The sequence below is a fragment of the Sceloporus undulatus genome, chromosome 11, assembly GCF_019175285.1.
Source record: "Sceloporus undulatus isolate JIND9_A2432 ecotype Alabama chromosome 11, SceUnd_v1.1, whole genome shotgun sequence".
Classification (NCBI taxonomy): Eukaryota; Metazoa; Chordata; class Lepidosauria; order Squamata; family Phrynosomatidae; genus Sceloporus; species Sceloporus undulatus.
This window is the reverse complement of record NC_056532.1, coordinates 6911962-6933253: the sequence shown is the minus strand read 5'-3', so window position 1 is coordinate 6933253 and position 21292 is coordinate 6911962. Positions and strand designations below refer to the sequence as shown.

The 21292-nt window shown below is 45.8% G+C and overlaps 2 protein-coding genes across 9 annotated transcripts; one reads left to right on the top strand and one right to left on the bottom strand.

Annotated features, from left to right (window-relative positions):
• ZSWIM7 (zinc finger SWIM-type containing 7) lies at positions 1 to 21087 on the top strand. 7 transcript variants are annotated; one of them, XR_006100940.1, is made up of 7 exons: positions 1 to 65; positions 3102 to 3204; positions 4814 to 4945; positions 5122 to 5226; positions 6215 to 6420; positions 14482 to 14585; positions 20994 to 21087. XR_006100940.1 is itself a non-coding variant. In XM_042442674.1 (5 exons), exons 1-5 carry the CDS (start codon positions 34 to 36, stop codon positions 6353 to 6355), a joined length of 513 nt encoding a protein of 170 aa, XP_042298608.1. In that variant the 5' UTR covers positions 1 to 33; the 3' UTR covers positions 6356 to 6585. The 7 variants fall into 7 exon arrangements, 2 of the variants coding, with proteins under 2 accessions (XP_042298608.1, XP_042298609.1); XR_006100941.1 differs by lacking the exon at positions 20994 to 21087 and adding an exon at positions 19919 to 20024; XR_006100939.1 differs by lacking the exon at positions 20994 to 21087 and adding an exon at positions 16471 to 18547.
• Positions 7247 to 17946, bottom strand: ADORA2B (adenosine A2b receptor). Of its 2 annotated transcripts, none has more exons than XM_042442671.1 (2): positions 17468 to 17946; positions 7247 to 8440 (listed from the first exon to the last, which is right to left on the bottom strand). In XM_042442671.1, the coding sequence occupies exons 1-2, from the start codon at positions 17944 to 17946 to the stop codon at positions 7717 to 7719; spliced, it is 1203 nt and encodes a 400-aa protein (XP_042298605.1). In that variant the 3' UTR covers positions 7247 to 7716. The 2 variants fall into 2 exon arrangements, with proteins under 2 accessions (XP_042298605.1, XP_042298606.1); XM_042442672.1 differs by having other exon boundaries at positions 17495 to 17946.
• Positions 21088 to 21292: the final 205 nt, after the last annotated feature.

Here is a 21292-nt window from a genome sequence, read left to right as displayed (position 1 = left end):
CTGCATCTGATCCCTTCTGCATCTCAGCACTGAATGCATGTTGCATGCCCCGCTTTTAATGCCAGGTTCGTTTGAAACCATTTCCACCACATGCCACGATCGCAAGCGAAAACGCCAAAGGCAGATAGTAAGGGAAAGATCAGTCGCACCAGACAGCGTAACATAGAAACCCATAGATTTCCTGAACCTGAACTCTCTCTAGAAGCCAAGTTGACTAAGCTGAGACTGTCATACTTTGGCCATATCATAAGAAGACACGACTCACTAGAAAAGACGGACCCCAAAGCAAACCACGGTTCCCAACGCTTGGCTAAATCATAGCATCCACATACAAAACAAATGGGTACAACAGAAAAGCGTGATGTGGAATAAACAGCGTATGGATCTAGAATGCCTTCCCCCCCAAAAAAATCAATAAGATTAAAACCCTTTAAACAACAAGGGTACAATTAAATAAGAGCATCCCCAGAATAGTTTACTCCAACGTCGGCAATAAATCTGGCCTGAATTGCCATCGCTGCCAGGAGCGCAAAGAGGAACCTTGTTGTATCAGATAAGAGAGAGAGAGAAAACCATTTCTGGAACAGTATTAGAACAATCCCCAACAATTTAGCTCTTGGTTCGGAACATAAGAGACCATTTTATGAGCCTTTTCATGCTCAGAGGGCATAGAAATGGGACCCATATATATATATAGGAAAGGCCAAGTTAAGATGGGAAGGATCCTTTCAGTAGTAATAACTCAGAGAAGGAGACGGCAGGGTGTGTGTGTGCAATTTCCACCATGTCCAGATGCGTGCGTCTCTCTCCGTCTTGGTGGCGGGGAGCATTGACCTGGGATTCAGCACCCGGCCGGAGGATGTCCTCCCTTCACGTATTTGGCTCTGGGGTGTCTCCATTCCTCCTTTTCCCACGTCTTCCCTCCTTTGAGTTTTCCTCCCGCAGCTGTTCTGCCTTGCTTTCCAACTTCCTGCCGATGGAAAGACAGAGAGGGCCTTTGAAGAGAAGTATTTAAAGAGAGAGAAGAGGAGGAGGGAAAGAGAGGTTCGGGTTTAGGATTGCCATATCTCCGCTTTTGGGGGGTTTTATGGGTCATCTCACAAGGGTGCATGCTCTCCAGTTGTGGCTTTGCAATAGCAAAACGCCCAACTTGCTAAGGATGAATTGGTTTCTTGCTGCAGTTTACAAAGACGTTGGGTCTATATAGTTAGTTAGCTTCCTTTTCCCTCTCCATTCTTTTGGGGTCCACTCTGCTCTCTATCTATTTTAGAAGCAAGGAGGAGCGATTAAAGGCTCCTCATCCCATCTTCCTCATTACGAACAATCCTCTCATTTCAGCTTGATCTGGGAAATGTCCCTTTGGCTTAGATTTTCCTCTTAACTTCCAAATGAGAAAATAGGTTCTCTCTCTCTGTGTGTGTGGATATATAAGTAACAAGCTACAAGCAACTGGGTTTGCTATAATACTTACTGTATATACTTGACTATACATCGACCTCATGGGGCCAAACTTAGGGATTTTGCTATGACCCATGAATAAGTCGAGGGTAAAATTTAGACGCACATAGCAAGGGATCTTTATATCCAGTATATATATGGAGTATATCCAGTAATGCATAACATTTAATGGCATCACTGGGCTGTTCCTATCACTCAGGGTTTGGCCATGAAACCTCACTTCTTGGGACGATCTTGAACTCGGTGCCGTAGCCCTTCCCCTCCTCAAGTCCAAACCCTGTCCATAAAGGAACCCATTTTGGCCCCTTGTTCTCTGAACAGGAGAATTGCTCTCCGACGGCTGGCTTTCAGCCTCAAGTCCATCTGTCGGCGTTTCAGCGGAGATTAGGGTCAGGGCTTTAAAATCCCTCGAGTTCTGTCCTCTGCTCCGGGGGAGGAATTAGATCCCTTCTTCCCAGAATAGAAAAGCCCTCTTCCTGACGTTTGTTTTCCGATCCCTTTGAGCACAGCCACCGCCGTCTCCGTCTCCCAGTTCGCATATTCACCGCCGCAGTCGGTAAACCCTTTTGCCACCTCCTTGCGCCCGAGGAGGATGTGCCACCCAAAAATAACAGCTAAGCTGTCTGTTGGACAGTGTGTGACACCTCTGCTTAATTGTACCAGTCCCCTGTGATGTCAGTTGTGAAAAGTGACAATGTCATCCAGGGATTAAGCCGTATCCGCCAGGCGTCAAAAGACGTCCGATTGGCGGACGCACGTGCAAGCCTTGCAAATGGTTTCACGAAAGGTTCCCAGTTCGCTGGTGACGCTCACTAGCCAGGTCTGTTCAAGCAGTTGGTGCAAAGGAGAGAAAGGAACTTTCATTCAAAGGAGAGAAAGGAACTTTTGGAAATCACATTCTGTATTTGGTTGCCTGGCAGAGGTCAATGCTTGCCACAGGGCACCAAATGCATTTGAGCATCTGCCCCTTTTGGGATTGCTTTCCTCTAAGATAGGAGGCTACTCTGGGGGCACAGAGGAGCCAATAGGGCCAGTTTCCCACCCAAATCACCCCATGGATCTCATTCACATACCCCACAGCAGGCCCAAATGCCTCTAATCCCTCTCAAAATGGTGACAAGAAGTGTAGTCCTGCGCATCCAGGAGGCAGCAGGTTGGGAAAAGCTAGTGTAGACTATACTCAGCTAGACAGATCAAAGGTCTATCTCAATATTAGATGCCATCTTATATTCCTATCTACTCAGAACCATGAGGACTGGAATTTTGATGTTATTTTTTAGGGATGCTGAGAACTATAAGGCAGCTTTCTTACATTCCTGTTCATTCCGAGCCATGAAAAATGTAGTGTTGTGGGACACTGAGTGGCGCAAGGTAGTTTCTTATGTTCATGTTAACCATGAGGACTAGGATCTTATTTCTTTTCAGCGATGTCTGGGAACCACAAAGCAGCTTCCTATGTAGTTTTGTAATAAGGCGGAGGGGATCTTCCCATCCTATGCTTCCCTGCACCCTCCTCCGACTCTCCTTCCTCATAATCCTTTGGGTTTTAAATGGCTTTTAAAACAGCAGAGGTGGGCACCCCTAAAGGATTGGCACAGTGCCTTCAGCCCAGCCTAACCTGTCCATTTTCTTCTTCTTCCTAGGCTTAAGTTTATCTTTGGCGCTTCTGCCGTCCCGGCTTTAGATTTAGTCGATCGCCAGTCGGTCACCCGCGTCGTGTCTCCTAGCGGAAGGACAGTGTACCAGGTACAGTGATCTTGCTGGCTGGGGGCTTCTGGGAGTTGTAGTCCAAGACAGTAACATCACCCTAAGCTTTGACTGAGTCCACCCCACCCAGTTCTTTTCAGTGTCTGTTAGAGAAGGCCCATTATTATCAATGTCTTCTTCCGCTAATCCAGTTTAAGAGCCCATGTGGTTTAGTACTTACTCAATGGGATGCTTTCAGATATGAATGGATGCTGGGAATGATACTCACTTTGATGTACAGCTCCCAGAACCCCCCACTTTATCGGGGGATTGTGGCGGTTGTGGGAAGGACCGGAGGAAACCTACTATCCCCTGCCTTTCGCCCCTCCTCTCAAACCCCACCATCCTCCCAAAACCGGATTAAAACAGGAGACTGGACCGATGTCCTCGGCGCTAAGCTCAAAGGAGAAGAAGGCACAGCCTTTGCAGTTGACATCCAAGGCGTCTGCCTCTCAGACAGATGGGCTTCAGAGACAGCAGCTGTCTCCAGGCTGCTTTGAGAAATGAAAGAAATGATTGAATCCATTCCCTTTGTAACACTTGTGATGGTTCAAGTACAACAACTGTTCGGATATAGAAATGGGAGCGTGCAAAAACAGCAGTCGGAGCACTTACCAAAAAGGCCTTTCCGTCGATTCAGTGTCAAATCAAACATCAAAAATGATATTGCCATATATGTTCATGCATAAGTTGAGGGCAGGTTTTGGGGCAAAAACATTAGGGATTTGATACAACCCATGACTGAGTTGAAGGGAAATATTAAGGGCACATAACTTTAACTGTTTGACTTTTGTAGCTTTGGACCAGGCTTTGACAGGGCTATGAAAATGCGCTCATGTCCAAAGGGATGTAATGGCAAGAGTTAAAGTACAGTATTAACTTTCTGTCAACAAAGGAACCATCCCCTTTTCTGAGTAGAGTGGCCAAAGGCAATATCTGTCTTGGAGAGCCTAAAAGAGGCACTGACTCTCCCTACTCTCTTGGCACTCCAAGCAACTCTGATTACATTTTTAGAAAAGCGTTTTCTAAGCTCTCCTACAACTATAGCATCCCAGGCAAGGCTTAGCCATGTTGGCTTCTGTTCCTTGCCCTCCGGCAGGATTGCATGAGCCAGAAACTGGGGAAAGGAGTAGCATTTTGGGGTGGGCTAAAGGAAGCAATGTTTCCCCTTGCTTTGCTGGAGAGGTTGGATCTTCCCTTGGCTTCCTTCCTTTGACTCCTCTGTTTTATTTGATTTTTTAACATTACTTTCATATTAATTAGTATAATAAATGGATTACATGATTGTTTCTTAGATGTACTGGGCTAGATTTAGTTTCATGTTGGATGACCTGGAAGCGAGAGGTTGGTCAGGAGCCAGGGTTTCTTCAGACAAGGCGGCAGCCAGCGACCTCCTCTCCCACCGACTTCTCTCTTCTGAGGCTCACTGAGAAACGATTTCCTACAAACCTCAGGCACTTTTTTTTGGGGGGGGGGGGACACTGACCCTATGAGAGCTGTGTCTCTTGGTCAAGGACCAACAGTTCCTCAGAAGCCTCAGTAGCTGGCTCCCTCTTTTCCCATTTTGGCTAGCCCCCTAAACCTCCCCTTCGCTCTTGTGTCAGTTCAGGACAAGCAGAGAAAAACCTTCCTCCTGGACAGTTGGACATCTAAGAGTGAGAGCGAATGGTCCCTCGCCTCCAGATGGGATGGATCCCAAATCTGGATCCCAAATTTGAGGGAGGAGGCTGTTGCCATCAAGGTACCTCTGACTTGTTCCTGTTTCTGTTAAAGAACTAATGCCCAGGGACAATAGCTACTTCATGGCACATTGCACATATCGTTTTAAAAAACCTGATTAAAATGACATCCGTGTTGCTTTATATACTTATGTTTTATTTAAGTTAAGCCCTGGCTTTTCCTCTTCTGTTTCCGCAGGTGGTTGGCAGCTCAGGGAAGCTCTACACTTGCTATGCCTCCTGCCACTTCTGCACATGCCCGGCTTTTACCTTCTCCGTCCTCCGGAAAGGCGACAGCTTAGTGGTGAGTTGGCTGGACTGAATAATGTAATAATCATCATCATAATAAGCAATGACTTTCTCTCACTTGTGCATGCCTTGTCCCAAACAACATGAGCAGCTGGAAAACCAGTGGATGGAGCTTCTGCTTTGTGCATAGAGGGCCCTGGGTTCAATCCATGGCATATCCAGGTTAGGTGAAGGGGAAGCGCCTTCTTTGAGAACCCAGACAATGTTCAGAACCATGAGGACTAGAACCTTACTGTACCATAGCTCCGTGGTAGAGCACTACTTTGCAGATGTTGGGGGCAAATTCTGTGTATCACAGTCTGTGTCGTACAACTTTATACATATGTCGCTATGTAGCTTTACTTTGCTGGGTAGCAGATGTGTACCAGCAAAAGTGTCCCACTCCACACTGGGCTCTACCAACACACATTGGCACTCTCTAGCTGGTGTTGTGATACTACTCATTGTGCCTCGGGCACTTTGCAGCCTCCCCCATGTATTAACGTCACAGCAGCCCCTTGCTGAGTATGGACATTACAAAACCGCTCAGTCCTTTTTCCTGCAGATGCAAGTCCGCTTACGTAGAGACACATTCTGTACTAAATTCCAGCCATTACGTCCCCAGGTTCAGGTACAAAAGGGATCAGGTAGTGAAAGATAGCAGAGGAAGATCCATCTCGCTACTCAAAGAGCTGCTACTGGTTAGAGGATACAGATTTCTCTGGAGGCTCCCATGACACTGGAGCGGCAAATCTGGTCTAGGGTTTCATCTTGATGACAGTTGGGAGATACAAGTCAGAACCTTGGATTGGCTTCTTCAGAGCTCAGTTTAGAACGTGGACCAGATTCGCCGCCCCAAAAACCTGGAAGCCCTCAGGCACCATTTCCATATCTTTTCCATTTTATGAGGGAGGATAAAATGGAGAGGAGGGTATCTGCTCCCTGCCCACCTTGCAGTGGGTCCCCCTTTCTGAACGCCGCTCATTCCCCTTTCCCTCCCGCAGTGCAAACATATTCTGGCCGTCTACCTCAGCCGGGCCCTCGGAGCCTGCCAGGAGCTGACTGTACCAGATGAGCAGCTGACCAAACTTTTGCTGCCCCAGGAAGATGGGAGGGAGGAGGCGGAGGATAACACCCGGCCGTAATTTCGTCAGAGAGGGAGAGAAAACACGGAAGGACTTGCTGTCGTCTTTACGAAATCTCCCGAAAGGTGCTTAAGACTCTAAGCAGATGGTGCTTCTTAGTACTCACCTGCCTGCCCCATTCTCCTTCTCAGGGTACATTTTACCAACACCGCAGAGGACTGATCTGCAAAGGGGTGGCATTCTCATGCGGAGAAAGTGTATGGCAATTAGATTAAACTTTTATGTGTGTACATGTGCATCCTCTGGCTTGAAAGAGGTGGGTGTCAGCACCTCTGAGGGTCTATGGAGTATAGAGGACTGGTTTGAAAATTGATATGGTAACACAAGGGTGGCAATAGTCATGAATTCAGGCCTCTGGGAATGTCAACACTTTTGCTAGAATCCCATACAATCCACCTATCCTGAATGGTTTTGTGTTTAGAGGTTTTTAAATCTCTGTCTGTGGCTGACAAGTACATTACACACAACTCTGCTTTCAAACCATCCTTCCGTTAAAGTATTCACCCAGAGCCTCAAATATGCCTAAACCTAGAGCCCAGGAAAAGCTTACTCTTTTGGACTACAGCTCCCAGCATCCCCACAGGCTTTCCCAACGCTTAGGACCGAAACGGCATTGAAAGCACTTTTTAAGACACATTTATGCTGTTAGTGGCCCGCCGAAAACATTTTTCCCATCGGAGAATACCAGCCGCATCGAACAACGGATGAAATAAAAATGTAAGTGAAGCCCTAAAAAAAGTGACAACACTTCTGCGGATATATTAGTTTAGCAAACTCTTGCACACTGACTGCCCCCCTTTTTACCCGGACAAGTTATTTTTGAACACTGAAACATAAACATGACCGATATCCAAAAAAGAGAACGTGCACAAACCCAGCCAGAAAATTTGCTCTTGTTACGGAGGCAAGAATTTAATACGCTGTTTCCTCTTTTTAAAAATGTATTCTTTCCCATATTTGTTAAGGGCAGAGCTTGGAAACGTTAACCTTTTCTGTAGCCTACCATGCCCATAATCCTCAGCACTCCTTCTGTCATTGAGATTATGGGAATGGTAGTCCCATACTAAGACTCTGGAAAAGGGCTCAGGCAGCATTGAATTCCTCTGAGAGGCGTCAGGTTCGTCCCAAACACAAAATGCCGATCCTATAATTTTTAAGTGTTAACTTTTGAGTCGGAAGGGATCTTGAGAGGTAATCTATCCCATCCCTATTCCCTTTTTCTCAGTCCAGGATAACATATGTGTGTGTATCTGTGCGTCACAGAGATTCATAGTTCAACCACAGCAGTACAGATTGGTCACAGGCTCCTTCGGGAGCATCGCTTTTGTCACAGTCTGGAGAAGCGTCGCCAGCGACCTCCCTCAAAGGAAGGCCGGGGATGTGCTGAGGTTGCTGACGGCGAGCTGGCGACTGCTGCCCCCGCCTCCGCCCTTTTTGGGGTACTTGGGGAACTCCTCCGCCTTGCAGAGGAGGTACCGCGAGAGGATCTTACGGAAGGTGTAGCGGAAGTCCCGGATCCGGTAGGCGTAGATGATGGGGTTCACAACGGAGTTGGCATGGGAGAGGATGATGGTCAGGTTCATCACCCAGTCGGGCTTGACCTTGGCGAAGTCCGGCCGGAAGAGGGTCAGGCAGTTCAGGATGTGAAGGGGGAGCCAGCAGAGGGCAAAGAGGCCCACGATGATGGCCAGGGACTTGGCGGCGTTGACCTCCCGCTGCAGCGTGGTCCGGGAGTTGCCCATGAGCTCCATCTGCCTCAGCTGCTTGCAGGCCACCATGAAGATCTTGATGTAGATGCCCAGCATGATCACCAGCGGCAGGAGGACGCAGCCAAAGAAGTTGAAGTAGACCATGTAGCTCATGGGCACCACGATCTCAAAAAGGCATGGGACCAAGCAAGTTGGAGAGCCGTGCCACAGCCCTGGCGCCACCTCTTCCTCTTCTTCCGGGCTGTTTGTGCAGTTCTTGGTGACCGTCCCCCAGCGGTTCCAACCCATCAGAGGCGTGAGGCCGATGCCGAAGGAGAGGATCCAGAGGATGGCGATGAGACCCCGGGCCCGCTTTCCGGTCACTAGGCTCTTGTATCTGCAAAGGCAACGGACGCAGCAAAAAGGAGAAAGGGACCAAGCGTTAATAGACAATCAGCTTTGACTTTTGCAAGTCTCATTATTCACAGATTTGATTAATATGTTCTCTCTAGGAATTAAGATTTGTGAACAGAAGGAGAGGAAGGATAAACTCTTTAGTTGAAACACAACATGAGATCCCAGGGTGAGGTGGGATCTCACATCGCAGCTGTTCCCTTCAAGTCCAGGATTGGGAATTCTGCAGCCTTCTAGTTGCTCTTGGACTGCAACCCCCATCAGCCCCGAATCCGTCTGTGAGTCTCAACTAGGGAAGACCCATTGAATATTTGTGAGACTGACCTATGTAATGGCTCACCATTCAGTGATCAGTTTGGTGGGGCGACTCTAGTCGGGGCTAACCAAGACAGCCCAGCCCCATGCTCAGGAATGCTAGGAGTTGCAATCCAATTGCATCTCAGGGGTTACACAATTCCCACTGGGCTCCAACTCAAGGGCAGGGAACTTCTTTCAAATTCAGTGTCTTAGGGGCCACGTTCAAGCAGCAAGGAAACCACATCCAAACTCTGCTCTCTGTGGGAAAGAGAAGGGAAGCAGCGGTGTGACACAACACATTGTGGGTCCGACAACAATGGGGGGATATGAGAAACAGCAGGGAGTGCGAAAGAGCCGCAGCCTTGGAGGGGAACCTGAAGGCCGACTTCCCGCTCAGAAAAATTCCAGAGATACCAAGTGGCCCCCGGATCGAGAGACGTGACGGACTGGGAGTTTGACGCTCGACTCCTACCTGCTGAATTATTATCTCCACATCCTCCTTTTGTTCCAGGGACTGCATCCAGCAGTCTCCCTCTCCCCCAACTCCTTCTACTTTCACGACAACCCTGCGAGGTCGGCTTAAAGTCATCCACTGAGTTTCATGACAGCTGGGCTTCCAAGACAGATCCCAGAAGGTAAGGGATGCATGGCCCTCCAGAAGTTGCATCCATCAGCTCTAGCCAAAATTCCCAATGCATGCCTTCCAATATTTCACGGAGGACAAACATGGCCAAGCAACAAACACAGTGTTTTCAAAGATGACACTTAAGTTATCTGTACAGAAACCAAACCATGTAGTGGTTTGAGCATTGGACCAAGACTCTGGAGACCAGGTTTCGGACATGGAAACCGCTTGGGTCAGTCCCATTCTCTCAGCGTCAGAGGAAGACAACGGTGGCAGCCATCCTCCGCACAAACCTGAGTTGCCATAACTCAAAAATGACTTGAAGGCGCACAGCAACAACAACCCAATGGTGAGATGTAGTTTAGAGGAATGGTGTAAGCTACGAAAAAAAACCTGACCAGGAACCATTGCATTCGGTGCCACACCATTTGGTTCAAAATGGCACCCGAATAGGATCGGAAGTGGCTTGGTAATTGGCGGCAGAGACTGGGCTCTCTGTGGTCATAGACGCCGGGAGGAAAAAAACACCACCTTTCACATTTCAACACCTTTTATAACAGAGAAGGGGAAGCATTGGTTCCTTCCTTCCCATCAGAGAGAGGGAAAGTCCGCCACAAAGAGGTCCATTCTTAGCTGCCTTATTTGCATTTCGGCTGAGCATCTCCTTCTGTTCGGTTTCTCATTCAAGGGCATGAATGGGCCGCGGGGTTCCTTGCCTCCCATGGAAACGACACCAAATAAGAAGGGCCACTTTTCTAAAAGGAGGGAGCAACTGGGATGTAAAATATTAGGAATTTCTCTCTCTTTCCCCCTCCGTTTCAAGCAAAGAACCGTCCTTAGCAAGTCTAAATCGTGGTCCTTCCTCGGCTTCTCCAAATCCAAGCTGCCGGTGCAAATCCTAATAAAAACACCTTGCGGCGGAGAACTTGACGGACCGGAATGACGATAAAAATAAGGAGGGATTTACTTACTGTTGAAACTGAGCAGTCGATTCTCGTTCTCAAAGACCGGCTCATGCATACGCAACACTTTCCCCACTGGCTTAAAATAATCAGGTTTTTGCACCGGTAAGAAAAGGCTCTTGCTTTTTAAACACCCGAAACTCATGCGCTCCAAGGAGATAGGCAAACCACTCTCTCTGCGCGCCGATCCTACAGACTAACACAGCTATGTCTTTGAACCTTCCTACCCAATGCAAGTTTTAATTTTTCTCCTTCGATCGCTTTTTAAAAACACTCAATTATTAATGACCCCCAAAGAGGCCCTTGCGCTTTGTTTTTTTCCTCTGCTTTGCCAGGCATTGATGAATTTATCAATTATTAATTTGGCCATTAGTGTGCAAATAAATGTGTTTACCTGCTCACAAGCCCCCCTTTCCCCCCCCTCCGTCTGTTGAATAATTCACGTCCAAAACGGGACACGTTTCCGTTTTGTTTCTCGGTCTGACAAGCGTCGGTCGATTCAGCTTTTACAATTGGTAAGGAAGGATTTCTTGAGCCTGTTTCCAAAGATAACCAGCCGACCGAGGCCCTGAGAAAACCGTAATATTAAGGTTCTTCATGGAAGTCTTTGAGTCTAAGGAAACTATTATCAGGATCATTGGGGACTAACATAAATAAAAATCCGCGGACGGCTACGGGAATTAAAATTGGACACTTCTGCAAAACTGGACACGTCTGTAATGTCCGTATCCAAGTAAAAGGCTGCCTGTATATTAACATATTCAACATGCATGCTGAAAATATCATAGGTTTGGACTCCGAAGAAGGAAAGACCGGTGATCAGAAATGCAATATATGCAGATGATAATGTAATGCTAGCAGAAGATGACATCTTGGAACGAATGCTGGGGTAAGTCAATGAAGAAAGTGCAAAGGCAGGCTTGCCGCTGAACATTAAGAAAACGAAAATAAGGACCATGGATTCAACCTCGACGTCAAGGGAATTGAAGTAAAGATTCCCCATCTCTTGGGTCCACAGAATAGAAATTGCAGTCTAGAAACCGGGAAAAGAATAGGAATGGGAAGAGCAGCCATAGACAAGATCCCGAAGCACAAAGATATACCAAATTTAGGGTTGTCCGATCCCTTTTATTCCCCATCTCCACGCATGAATGTGAGAACCGGACCTTGACGGAAGCCGACCGAAAGCAAATCCACTCATTGGTCCTCAACTTAAAACAAATGTACGCAAGTCTATAAAACGTAACGCTCACGACTGCGGAGAGCGGGGTTCAAATCCTTCGGCAAAAGACATATTCTCTCGGCCTCAGAGGCCGGCAAAGGCAAACCTTAAGTCTCCTTTTCTCTATCTGCGGAGGCACAAAACAATTTTATAAAGTTATATCAATTGTGTAAGGTTTTTTAAAGAAAATTAAAGCAGAACAATCGATTGCTATGTAAAAATAGCAGCGGATAAAAATAAAATCCAGGACAGCAGCTGTCTGGGAAGGGAAAAAAAGGTCCAGGCGCAGCAAATTCCAGCCTTTTTTGTCGCTTCTGGTTTTTAAAAAGTGGGTTTCTAGGCCTCGTGGCCCAAAATGTTCCACTTTTGCGTTGGGTTTTTATTATCTTTTAATTTTTGTATCAGACGGCTCGAGTCGGATCGGACACAAGTAGGTTGAAATGGATTAACATAAGGTAAAACCTGAGTCCTAACGACGAAACCGTTTTTAAGAAATGAAGCGCGTCACGAAAGAGAGCCGCATGCTCATTGCGCTCCCATGCCCTCCAACGTTTCACAGGTAAAGATCCGGATCCATGTGAAACCTCAGAGTATGGTCAAGATGGCAAAAGTTACCAACGAGGAACAACGCATAATCTAAGAAAGGCTGCAGCGGTTTGCTTTTGCCTGGCTTTACTGGGAAGGGCAAGACCCTGCCGTTGTCTCCTGTCTTTTCCCTTTCGCTGAGCTAATGCAAATCTACAGCACTGTATAAACAAAGCATAATAATGATGGACTGCAATGCATTTTGCATCTGTTTTGCAGCAATCAAAGTAAGCTGAGGACGAAGGAGGAAGAGGAGAGAGGAACTGGGACCTTTTAAAAGCAGAAATGTCTAATTCAAAACAATGTGAGCCGCCCTGATAGCCTTTTGGCTGAAGAGTGGGGTATAAATACTATAAAGAAAGAAAGAAAGGCCTCTTACAGACTGCCAAAATAAAGCTGCTTTGGGTCTCTTTGGAGGTATGCTGTTTAAATGATGCATGCATCCTAAGAATCTGGAAGCTGCACCAAAGCTGCACTCCGGCGCTTAGGAATGGAGTGTGGCTTTGGTGCGACCTCCGGACTCTTAGGACCCATGCGTCATTTAAATAGCATACCTCCAAAGAGACCCAAAGCAGCTTTATTTGGGCAGTCTGGAACAGGCCAAAGATTCTCCTTCTCAAATCAGGGCAGTTGGAGGGTGTGCTTTTGACCGGACCCAAACCTTTGTGTTTTTTACTAGTCGCCATTACTATTTATGCATTTCAAGGGAGGAAAGGGGAGGAAGAGGAAGCAAGGAGAAGTTCTTATCGCAGGAGCCACATGCAGAGCTCCGTCGGAAGATGTGCCAACCCATGCTGGGCGTTCTCATGACGGATCAGCTAGATAAAAACAGACTTCAGGGAGAACTAAACCTCCCTCCCTCCATGCTTTCTCTGCCCCATAGCAATCCCACAAAGGAAAGTAGTCCGAGGCAAAGTTTATCCCCGACAGAAGCAGAGGTAATCCTCTATTTAAGACTCAAACCACCCAGCCTTGCAAAGCCAGTCTTGCGAGGGCTTTTCCTAACTAGAGATTACGCTCAAGGCTTTCAGCCTCCAAAGTGATGAATTCTTGATGCTGAGATTCAGGCGAAAGCAAGGTCCTCTTCGTGGTTCTGAACCAAGAGTCGGTTTCAGGGGTTGAGTCTCAATCCTGGTCTTTATATTATTGATATTTATTATATAACAGGAGTTGAGCATCCACAGATTTTGTGGTACCAAACCTCATGGGATACTAAGGACTGACCATAAGGGTCCAGTTGGTGACCAAGATGGTTTCTTTCCGACGCTCAAAAAAGTACGAGCCAAATCTGTTTGCAGAAGAACGCGTTTCCTCCGCTGTTGCAAGAACCTGTGTTTCAAACCGGTTCAAAGAATATCGAACGGAGGAAAAATGGTTCATAGTTCCCCGGAATAACTAGTTCATCAGAAACTTTAAAACTTCTTCTCTCCTTCCGTAACAAAAACTAGCCCTTCCATTTTATCTTTTCCTCCTCTACCTTCCCAGTCGCTTCTCCTTAAGGGTCATACCTTTTAGGTTTTAAGCATTTAAACCTTTCCTCGGCGGCTTTATCATCCAGATCCGCCGTCAGCAAAACCACGCAACAACCGGAGCTCCTTTCCAAAAGTACCCGATTGTACAATAGACATTCATTGACGGGAAGCGGCTAGACAGTTCTCTTTTCTGCAGCTGCCACCTTTTCCCTGCGCTGGCGCTCTTCTGCCATTGAAAAACAAAACCCACAGCTGGAAATGGCGAGACCCGCCGTCCGGCGCGTTCGGACGGCGCCCTCCGAAACCGAACGGGACAAAAACCGGGACTTGAGTGACCAAAGCGGTCGAGAGGGCGAAATATATCAATGAATGTTAATGAAGGCTGCAGCAATTTGCTTTCCTTTCTCCTCTAAGTTAATAGAAGCATATAAACCCTTTCGTCCTTTGAGCTCATTTTGCAGCAGTTGAAATGAGCTGAGGACAAAAGCGGGAGTTGGATAGAGAAACCCAAGACCTTTTAAAAGCAGATGGAAAAGTGGGACGGATGAGGATGAATTGGGACTAACTATCCCTGCCAAACTGGGACAACTGGGGAACATGGGAGGAAAAGAAAGCAAATGGACACGGTATTATAACGCACCTTCCTATGTTCCTGTTCCTTCCAAATAATGAGGACTAGTGCCTTACTTTAAGGTTGGGAGAAAATCTAGAGATGTACAGCAGCTTCCTAGAATGAAGGCAAAAGAAATGCTCCTCTGCACCTTCCCCTGAACTCTCCTTCATTTTGTAAAGACTTGGTTTAATCTTAAATCCCCGTCGACTGTCTTGTTGTTTAAAACCTTTGCATGCATTATTTTCCAGGAAGCGCAGAAAAACACTGTGGTTTTTAAAACAGTGAGCGGTAAATTGGAAAGCGAGGACAGAAGTCTCCGACGGAAAGCGACCGCCAAAGTCTCCGCCGCAAGGTAAGGCTTTTTTATATGGTAAAATGCTAAAAAGGTCACGCACAAAACTGGGTTGTGAAAGGTGACACCTTGACACCTCAGGGTCACAAAACGCAGAGCCTTTGCTTGAAATGTAGGTGGCGCATACCAGAGAACGGTCCTCCTCTTCTTTGGTTAAGTTGCACTAAATTAAATACACTAAATTGAAATATAACAGATTGAAAGGCATAAGAACAGTCCCGCAGGGGTCCAACATACGGACCAACGCTCTGTTGAGCCTCATTGGAAAGATGCTTAAACATATAGACCAGTGATGGCGAACCTATGGCACACGTGCCAGAGGTGGCACTCAGAGCTCTCTCTGTGGGCACATGTGCCATCGCCCCAGCACAGAGTTTGCCACAGTTTGTTACTAGAAAGCTATAGGGACATGGCACTTTGCAATAAATAAATGGGTTTGGGTTGCACTTTGGGCACTTGGCCTCTAAAAGGTTCGCCATCACTGATATAGACTCTTGGAGAGATGCTTAAACATATAGACCTTGGAAAAATTATTCAGCAGAGAAGGAGTAAGACCTCTGACTCCCAGAGGCTTCTTCGCTGTTGTTGTTTTGTACCTTCGCATCATCACCAATTTAGGGCAACCTTAAGGCGTGGTTTTCTTGGCAATGTTTGTGGGTTTGGCATCGCCTTCCTCTGAGGCTGAGAGAATGTGACTTGTCTGGTGTCACCCGGTGGGTCTCTATGGCTAAGCAGTATTCGAACCCTGGTCTCCAGAGTCGTAGTCCAAGGCTCAAACCACGACACCAGAGGCGACAATGCTTCCCATGAATTAAGAGGAACTATCTAACATATCATCATCATCATCATTATCATCATATGTATTATTATAGTTATTATTATTATTATTTCTTACTCCTCTTCCTCTGGTTTGCAACAGACCAACAGATGCATAGCATTGGTTTAAACATTTTGCTTTGTGGGCAAGTCAGGGTCACATACTTTGTGTGATCCGAGGGCGTTGGCGCACTCCTCCTGCATGAACTTCCATGTTCAGAAAGAGTGGCACACTCCTCCTGCATGAAGTTCCATGTTCAGAAAGAGTCTACCTTGGTTTACAATTCAGCCATGAACTCATATGGTAGGTTGGCTCACCTGGGGCACAGGTGAATGGCCATCTTTCTGGCATGCCTTAAGAGCATTTGGAAGGGAGGGTTGGACTAGCTGACCATTGGGGTCCCTTCCAACTCTATGAGACGCAGTCTATAGTAAGATCGGGAATAATCTTGAATGAAGGTCAGGATTTCTTGGGTGGGTTTCATTTTTATTTTGGGATTACAACACCCAGCATTGCAGGGTTGTCGTTCTGAGGCTCCGGTGGGGATAAAGAGAGAAGCTCAGGAAAGGAAAGGAAAAGATGATAAAGGACAGCGTCTTATCTAAACCTGCGGTCCCCAAACTGTGCCCTTTAAGAGATTTCGGACTTTGGAGCTCCCCAGTTTTGGATTTTGGAGTTCCCAGAATCCTCAGCCGTGGGATTCTGGGTGCTGAGGTCCAAAATCCCTTAAAGAGAACACAGTTTGGGGACTGTTGCTTTGAATTAATAAATCCACAGAGCCTGGAAGGCAAAGATAGACTGCCCCTGGGTAGAGAGGTTTTCAGGGAGGGTTGTCGCCAGGGTTGGCAAACATTGACGGCTCTGTTGTCGCTGCGGTTGACAGCAGTTGCCAGATTGGACAACAAAGAGAGAGGAAACCACCTCTGCCTCTGGCTGATTCAACCGTCTCTCCCGGATTTTCCCACGTCTTGCAAATCCTGCACAGCGGAGCCTGTCGTTTCAAGCGGGTTTGGACCGCAAAAGCTGAATCCCACGGCTTCAGACACCTTTCGGTTTGCTTCTTTGCAGGACAATGCAGAAAACCCAACACCTAACGCCAACCCTGACAGGTGGGACCCGGCCCGGCCCCAATGTGGCTGCTTTTCCACGATGCAAGAGGTGGGTGAACCGAGGCTAAGAGAAAGTGGAAAAGACCCCCATGGGTTCAGATCCAATCCGTCTGCAGTTTCCCCCCCACAAATGCGTGCCTCCATCTGGTCCAACCCTATCTGATCCCAAGTTTTGCCATCTTCGGGAACCATGCCAGCCAAAGGAGCTCCCCAAACAGCTGCTCCAAAGCTCCATGACACACAATCAGCTCAGAGAAAAAGGGGATTTGAAATTGCAGAATCCAAAGGCCATCCCTTTTGTCTTTGGACTGAAGCAGAGGGGAAAGCAAACATCTCCTCCCTCGCCTTGTGAAATGCAGGAAACTACAACTTGTAGAGAGATTTCAAACTCTGGGTTAGTCCCAAATGATTTCAAACTAGCCCCACCGTTCGGACTGAGCTCTTCAGATACCCGCCTTTGGCTTAAACCCAAAACCCACAGACTAGATCCACTGGCCATCTATATTTCCATTGGTCGCTGTGTGCCTTCATGTCTAAGGGTTTTCTTGGCAAGGTTTGTTCAGAGGCGGTTTGCCGTTGCCTTCCTCTGGGGCTGAGAGAGTGTGTCCCCAGAGTCATTATTACATAAATCCAATTAATGCAACAGGTCTACCGTTTGTTCCCTTCCATCAATGCCACCAGATCTGGTCCTCCAGATGTTTCGGATAGCAACCCAAGGGGTGCCAACCAACACATCTGGAAGGGGCCACATTTGGAGAGTAGGCAGAAAAGACGGTTTAGATCTGGAAGGTGGAAAAGTTGGTTTGGATCCAAACCAACCCTCAGAAAGGAATAGTCCTGGCAGAGCAAGCCAGCTTTAGGTCGCTTGAGCCAGTGAGCCAAGCTGCGTTGTAGCCGTTCCCCTCCTTTGCCAGCCCCGCTCCCCACCCCACGCGTCCCACCGCGGTCGACCGTACCTAAGCGGGATCTTGATGGCCACGTACCGGTCGACGGCCACCGCCAGGAGGCTGAAGATGGATCCCTGGGTGAGGACCAGGACGAAGCAGGCCAGGAAGAGGCAGCAGTGGAAGTCGGTCTTCAGGCCGATGCTGATGACGATGGCGAAGGGGATGGCCAGCAGGCCCACAGCGATGTCGGCCACGGCCAGCGAGACCAAGAAGTAGTTGGTGGCGTTCTTCAAGGTGCTGTTGATGGCCACCGCCCAGCACACCAAGACGTTGCCCACGATGGAGAGCACTGCGATCACCAGCTCCACGGCGATGTACACAGAGTCCATGCTGTGCGGCGCCGTCATGTCGACGGGGAGAGCGTCCGCCTCCAACGACATCCGAGAAGGACCCGCGGCGAAGGGGCTGAGGAGCCACCCATGAGGCAGGGTCACCTCGGGGCAGTCGCTTACGACAGCCTTGCTCCGCCAAAGGAGACCCCGCGCCATCGCAACGCCAACTGAGGCGCGTCTCCGGCCATCGCCGAATTCGTCCTTCTTCGATATTTTGTTTAAAAATTCAAAACTTTAGATTGAAAATTTCAACAAAATTGCAGTTTCAGGCTGAAAATTGCAGGTTGAAAATTTCGAAAAGTTGCAATTTCAGACTGAAAATTTCAAAAAGTTGAAAATTTCGCAAAAATTGAAAATTCAAAGTTAGGTTTTGTTCATTTAAAAAAAACCTTTTGAAACTGCTTCTTTTAATGCCTCCTTTTCGGCGCCGCTCTCCCAGTCGGCCCAGTTTGAGACCCCATTTTGAGACTGGGTTGCAATGGTTTTTCGGGGAGCCTAGATGCAGCTGGGAAACCGTCCCAAAATATCAGTTTCTTTTACCCAGAAAGGCAAAAAGGATCCAGAACTTGGCTGCGAGTTCGAGTCTCTCCCCTATATATATATATATATATCCAAAAACTTGCAATTAATTAATTAATTAAATTAATTAAATTAAGGCTGCTATAAAAGCCCAAAAGATAAAAATAAACTTCCCTTCTCTCTCTCTTTTCCTCTCTGGAACGGTCTCCTCTTCTGCATTAATTGCATTAACTTCTGCATTAAGCCTTCTTCTCTTGCAAAGGCTGGAGCCAGCTCCCTTCTGCAGCCAGGCTCCCCTTGCGCCTCTATATCAAGAGGGATGGGGCAATGGGGGCGGGGCCTCTGCAGGGCTCGCCCTGCCATTGGCTAAGACGCACCGGGCAGCCACGCCCCTCCGGAGCTCCTTACCGTAAGCCTTGGAGCAGAGGCGCATGCAGGAAAGAGTCTTGAGTGTTTAAGCTCCTTTTCCAAAGCTGCATCATTGAAGGCAAGATAAAGAGTGATGGACCCGCAGGGTTTAGCTCTCTTTTGAATGGAAAAGAAGGCACCTGTAAGAGCAGAAGGAAGCACTCTGCGTATGCTCAGAGGTAGGCTTAGCATGCAGGTTGGGAATTCCAAAATATAGCAACATTGTCTACTTAAGGTGGCTATGATAAGGACTTTCTTATGGCTCGGCATTGAGTGTTTGGTGGCCCAGCGTATATGCACTCAGTGATAATAATAATAATAATAACAACAACAACAACAACAACAACAACAACAACAATAAATTTATTTATCAGCATACATACACTCTGGTTTCATGGACAGAATTATTACAATTATTATTATTATTATTATTAACCTTTATTTTTCAGCGTACCTGCACCCTGTTTTCATGGGCAATTAATTTAAATTTATTATTATTATTATTATTATTATTATTATTATTATTATTATTATTATTATTAATCAGTGTATATAAACACACTGTTTTCATGGACAGAATTATTACAAATATATTTTAATAATAATAGTAATAATTTATTTTTCAGCATACATGCACTCTGTTTTCATGGACAGAATTAATTTAAATATATTATTATTATTATTATTTATCAGCATACACACACTGTTTTCATGGACAGAATTAATTTAAATATATTTAAATTATTATTATTATTATTATTATTATTATCATTTATTTATCAGCACGCACGCACTCTGTTTTCATGGAAAGAATGATTGAAAATGTATTTATATTATTATTATTATTATTATTATTATTATTGGCAAAAATATTAATTAAAATATTAAAACGTATTAATTCAAAGACATAGCCATGTTAGTCTGTAGGATCAGTATGTGTAGAGAGATCTTGCAGCACCTTTGAGACTCAGTGAAATAAAGATGTTGGCAGCATTTAATGGTTGGTTCCTCAGGCTGGATATTAATATACAAGAGAAATGCTAAGTTAAAACCATAAAGCGTGGCAGATCAATAAGGGATTGAATATCCTTTGGCCCGAGTGCGGATTCTGTGAGACCTGAAAGCTTGCATCGTGTTTTTTTAAACTAAAGAAGAGCGAGTAATAATAATATCTAAAGCGATGCTGCATTTGTCTTGCCAGCAGCAGCCTGGCGCCTGGAGCCAACGTATTTATTTACTCAATTTAAAATGCTTCTGGGCTGCGCTTGGAAAATCGAAGCCACCGAAAAAACAACCCAGAGGCAAGCTGAATATGAAGAATAGAGAGCTTTGCAGCTTGCGCAAAGAGCATCCTTTGTGGCCCTCCATTGCCTTCCCAAGGAAACAAGGCCCTTGTCCTCCGTTGCAATATGCTTGTTTTAAACCACTAGGTCTTCTTGTTCTGTTCCTTTCCAATCCACTAAAGCAGGATTCCCAAACTGTAGGGTTTGGACTTCAACTCCCAGAAGCCCCAGTCCAGCTTGGCCAACAGCTAGGGAATTCTGGGAGATGAAGTCCAAGACATTCTGAGGGCACAGTTTGGAGGACCACTGCACTGAAGTCTTGCGTGTTTCTTTTTAACTCACTTAATCTTGTTTTGTGTTTGTTTCGAATCCACCCAAGTCTTGTGTGATTGTTTTTTAACCCACAGAGGAATAAAAAACTAATATATATATATATACAGGTAAAATAAAATAGAAATAATAAAAAATATAAATAATAATAAAAAATGCAAATGTCAATAAATTAAATGATAAATAAGTAAGATAATAATAGTGTATATAAAAATAAAATTTAAATGTAAAAGAAAGTAAATATAAATAAATGAAATGTGAATGAATATTAAAAAAAAAATAAATTAATAAATGAAATGTGAATGTAAAATAAATTATTAATAAAATTAATAAATGAAATGTAAAAAATAATAATAAAATTAATAAATGAAATGTAAATGTAAAATAAATCATATAATAATAATATTACTAAATGTAAGTGTAAGTTAATAAATAATAAGTGATACAATAATTAATGATAAATAATGTAAATCATAATAATGATGATGATGATGATGATGATGATGATAATTAATAATAATAATAATAATAATAATAATAATAATAAATGTCCGAGGAGCACCAGAAGGGCCCATTGTGTGTCCAAAGTGACCAGAAAGCATTGCTGCGCACTTGTCTGGATGCCATTCTCACACCGTTTTTGCGCTGTGTTCTGCACCATAGCTATGACTCCATACAAAGCATGGGCCTTTTCTTTCCACGGAGCAAACAAAACTGCTCTGCTCCTGGGTTTATTTTCATTCCTCTGCGTGGGTGATTCAGCCTGCCTCCAAGCAGGACTCAAACCTGTCCACACGCCGGCCTTCTGGGGACAGTTTCGGAGATCGTCTCGGAGAGAAATGCCATGTTAGCCTCGGCTTAATAGGGTGGCCAGAAAGAAGCCACTGCTACTGTCGTTTCCAACAACAAATATTCAACAATCCCTGTCTGGTCCTAGCAAGAACCCTAAAAAAAAAAAAAAG

What these genes read in the sequence shown, in the direction of transcription:
- ZSWIM7 (XM_042442674.1), top strand. Translation starts at nt 34, where the DNA reads ATGCATGTTGCATGCCCCGCTTTTAATGCCAG. An exon ending in GCGGAAGGACAGTGTACCAG is followed by an intron (nt 3,205 to 4,813) that starts GTACAGTGATCT and finishes GTGTCAGTTCAG; the next exon opens with GACAAGCAGAGAAAAACCTT. An exon ending in GGAAAGGCGACAGCTTAGTG is followed by an intron (nt 5,227 to 6,214) that starts GTGAGTTGGCTG and finishes TCCCTCCCGCAG; the next exon opens with TGCAAACATATTCTGGCCGT.
- ADORA2B (XM_042442671.1), bottom strand. Translation starts at nt 17,946, where the DNA reads ATGGCGCGGGGTCTCCTTTGGCGGAGCAAGGCTGTCGTAAGCGACTGC. An exon ending in GCCATCAAGATCCCGCTTAG is followed by an intron (nt 8,441 to 17,467) that starts GTACGGTCGACC and finishes TTGCCTTTGCAG; the next exon opens with ATACAAGAGCCTAGTGACCG.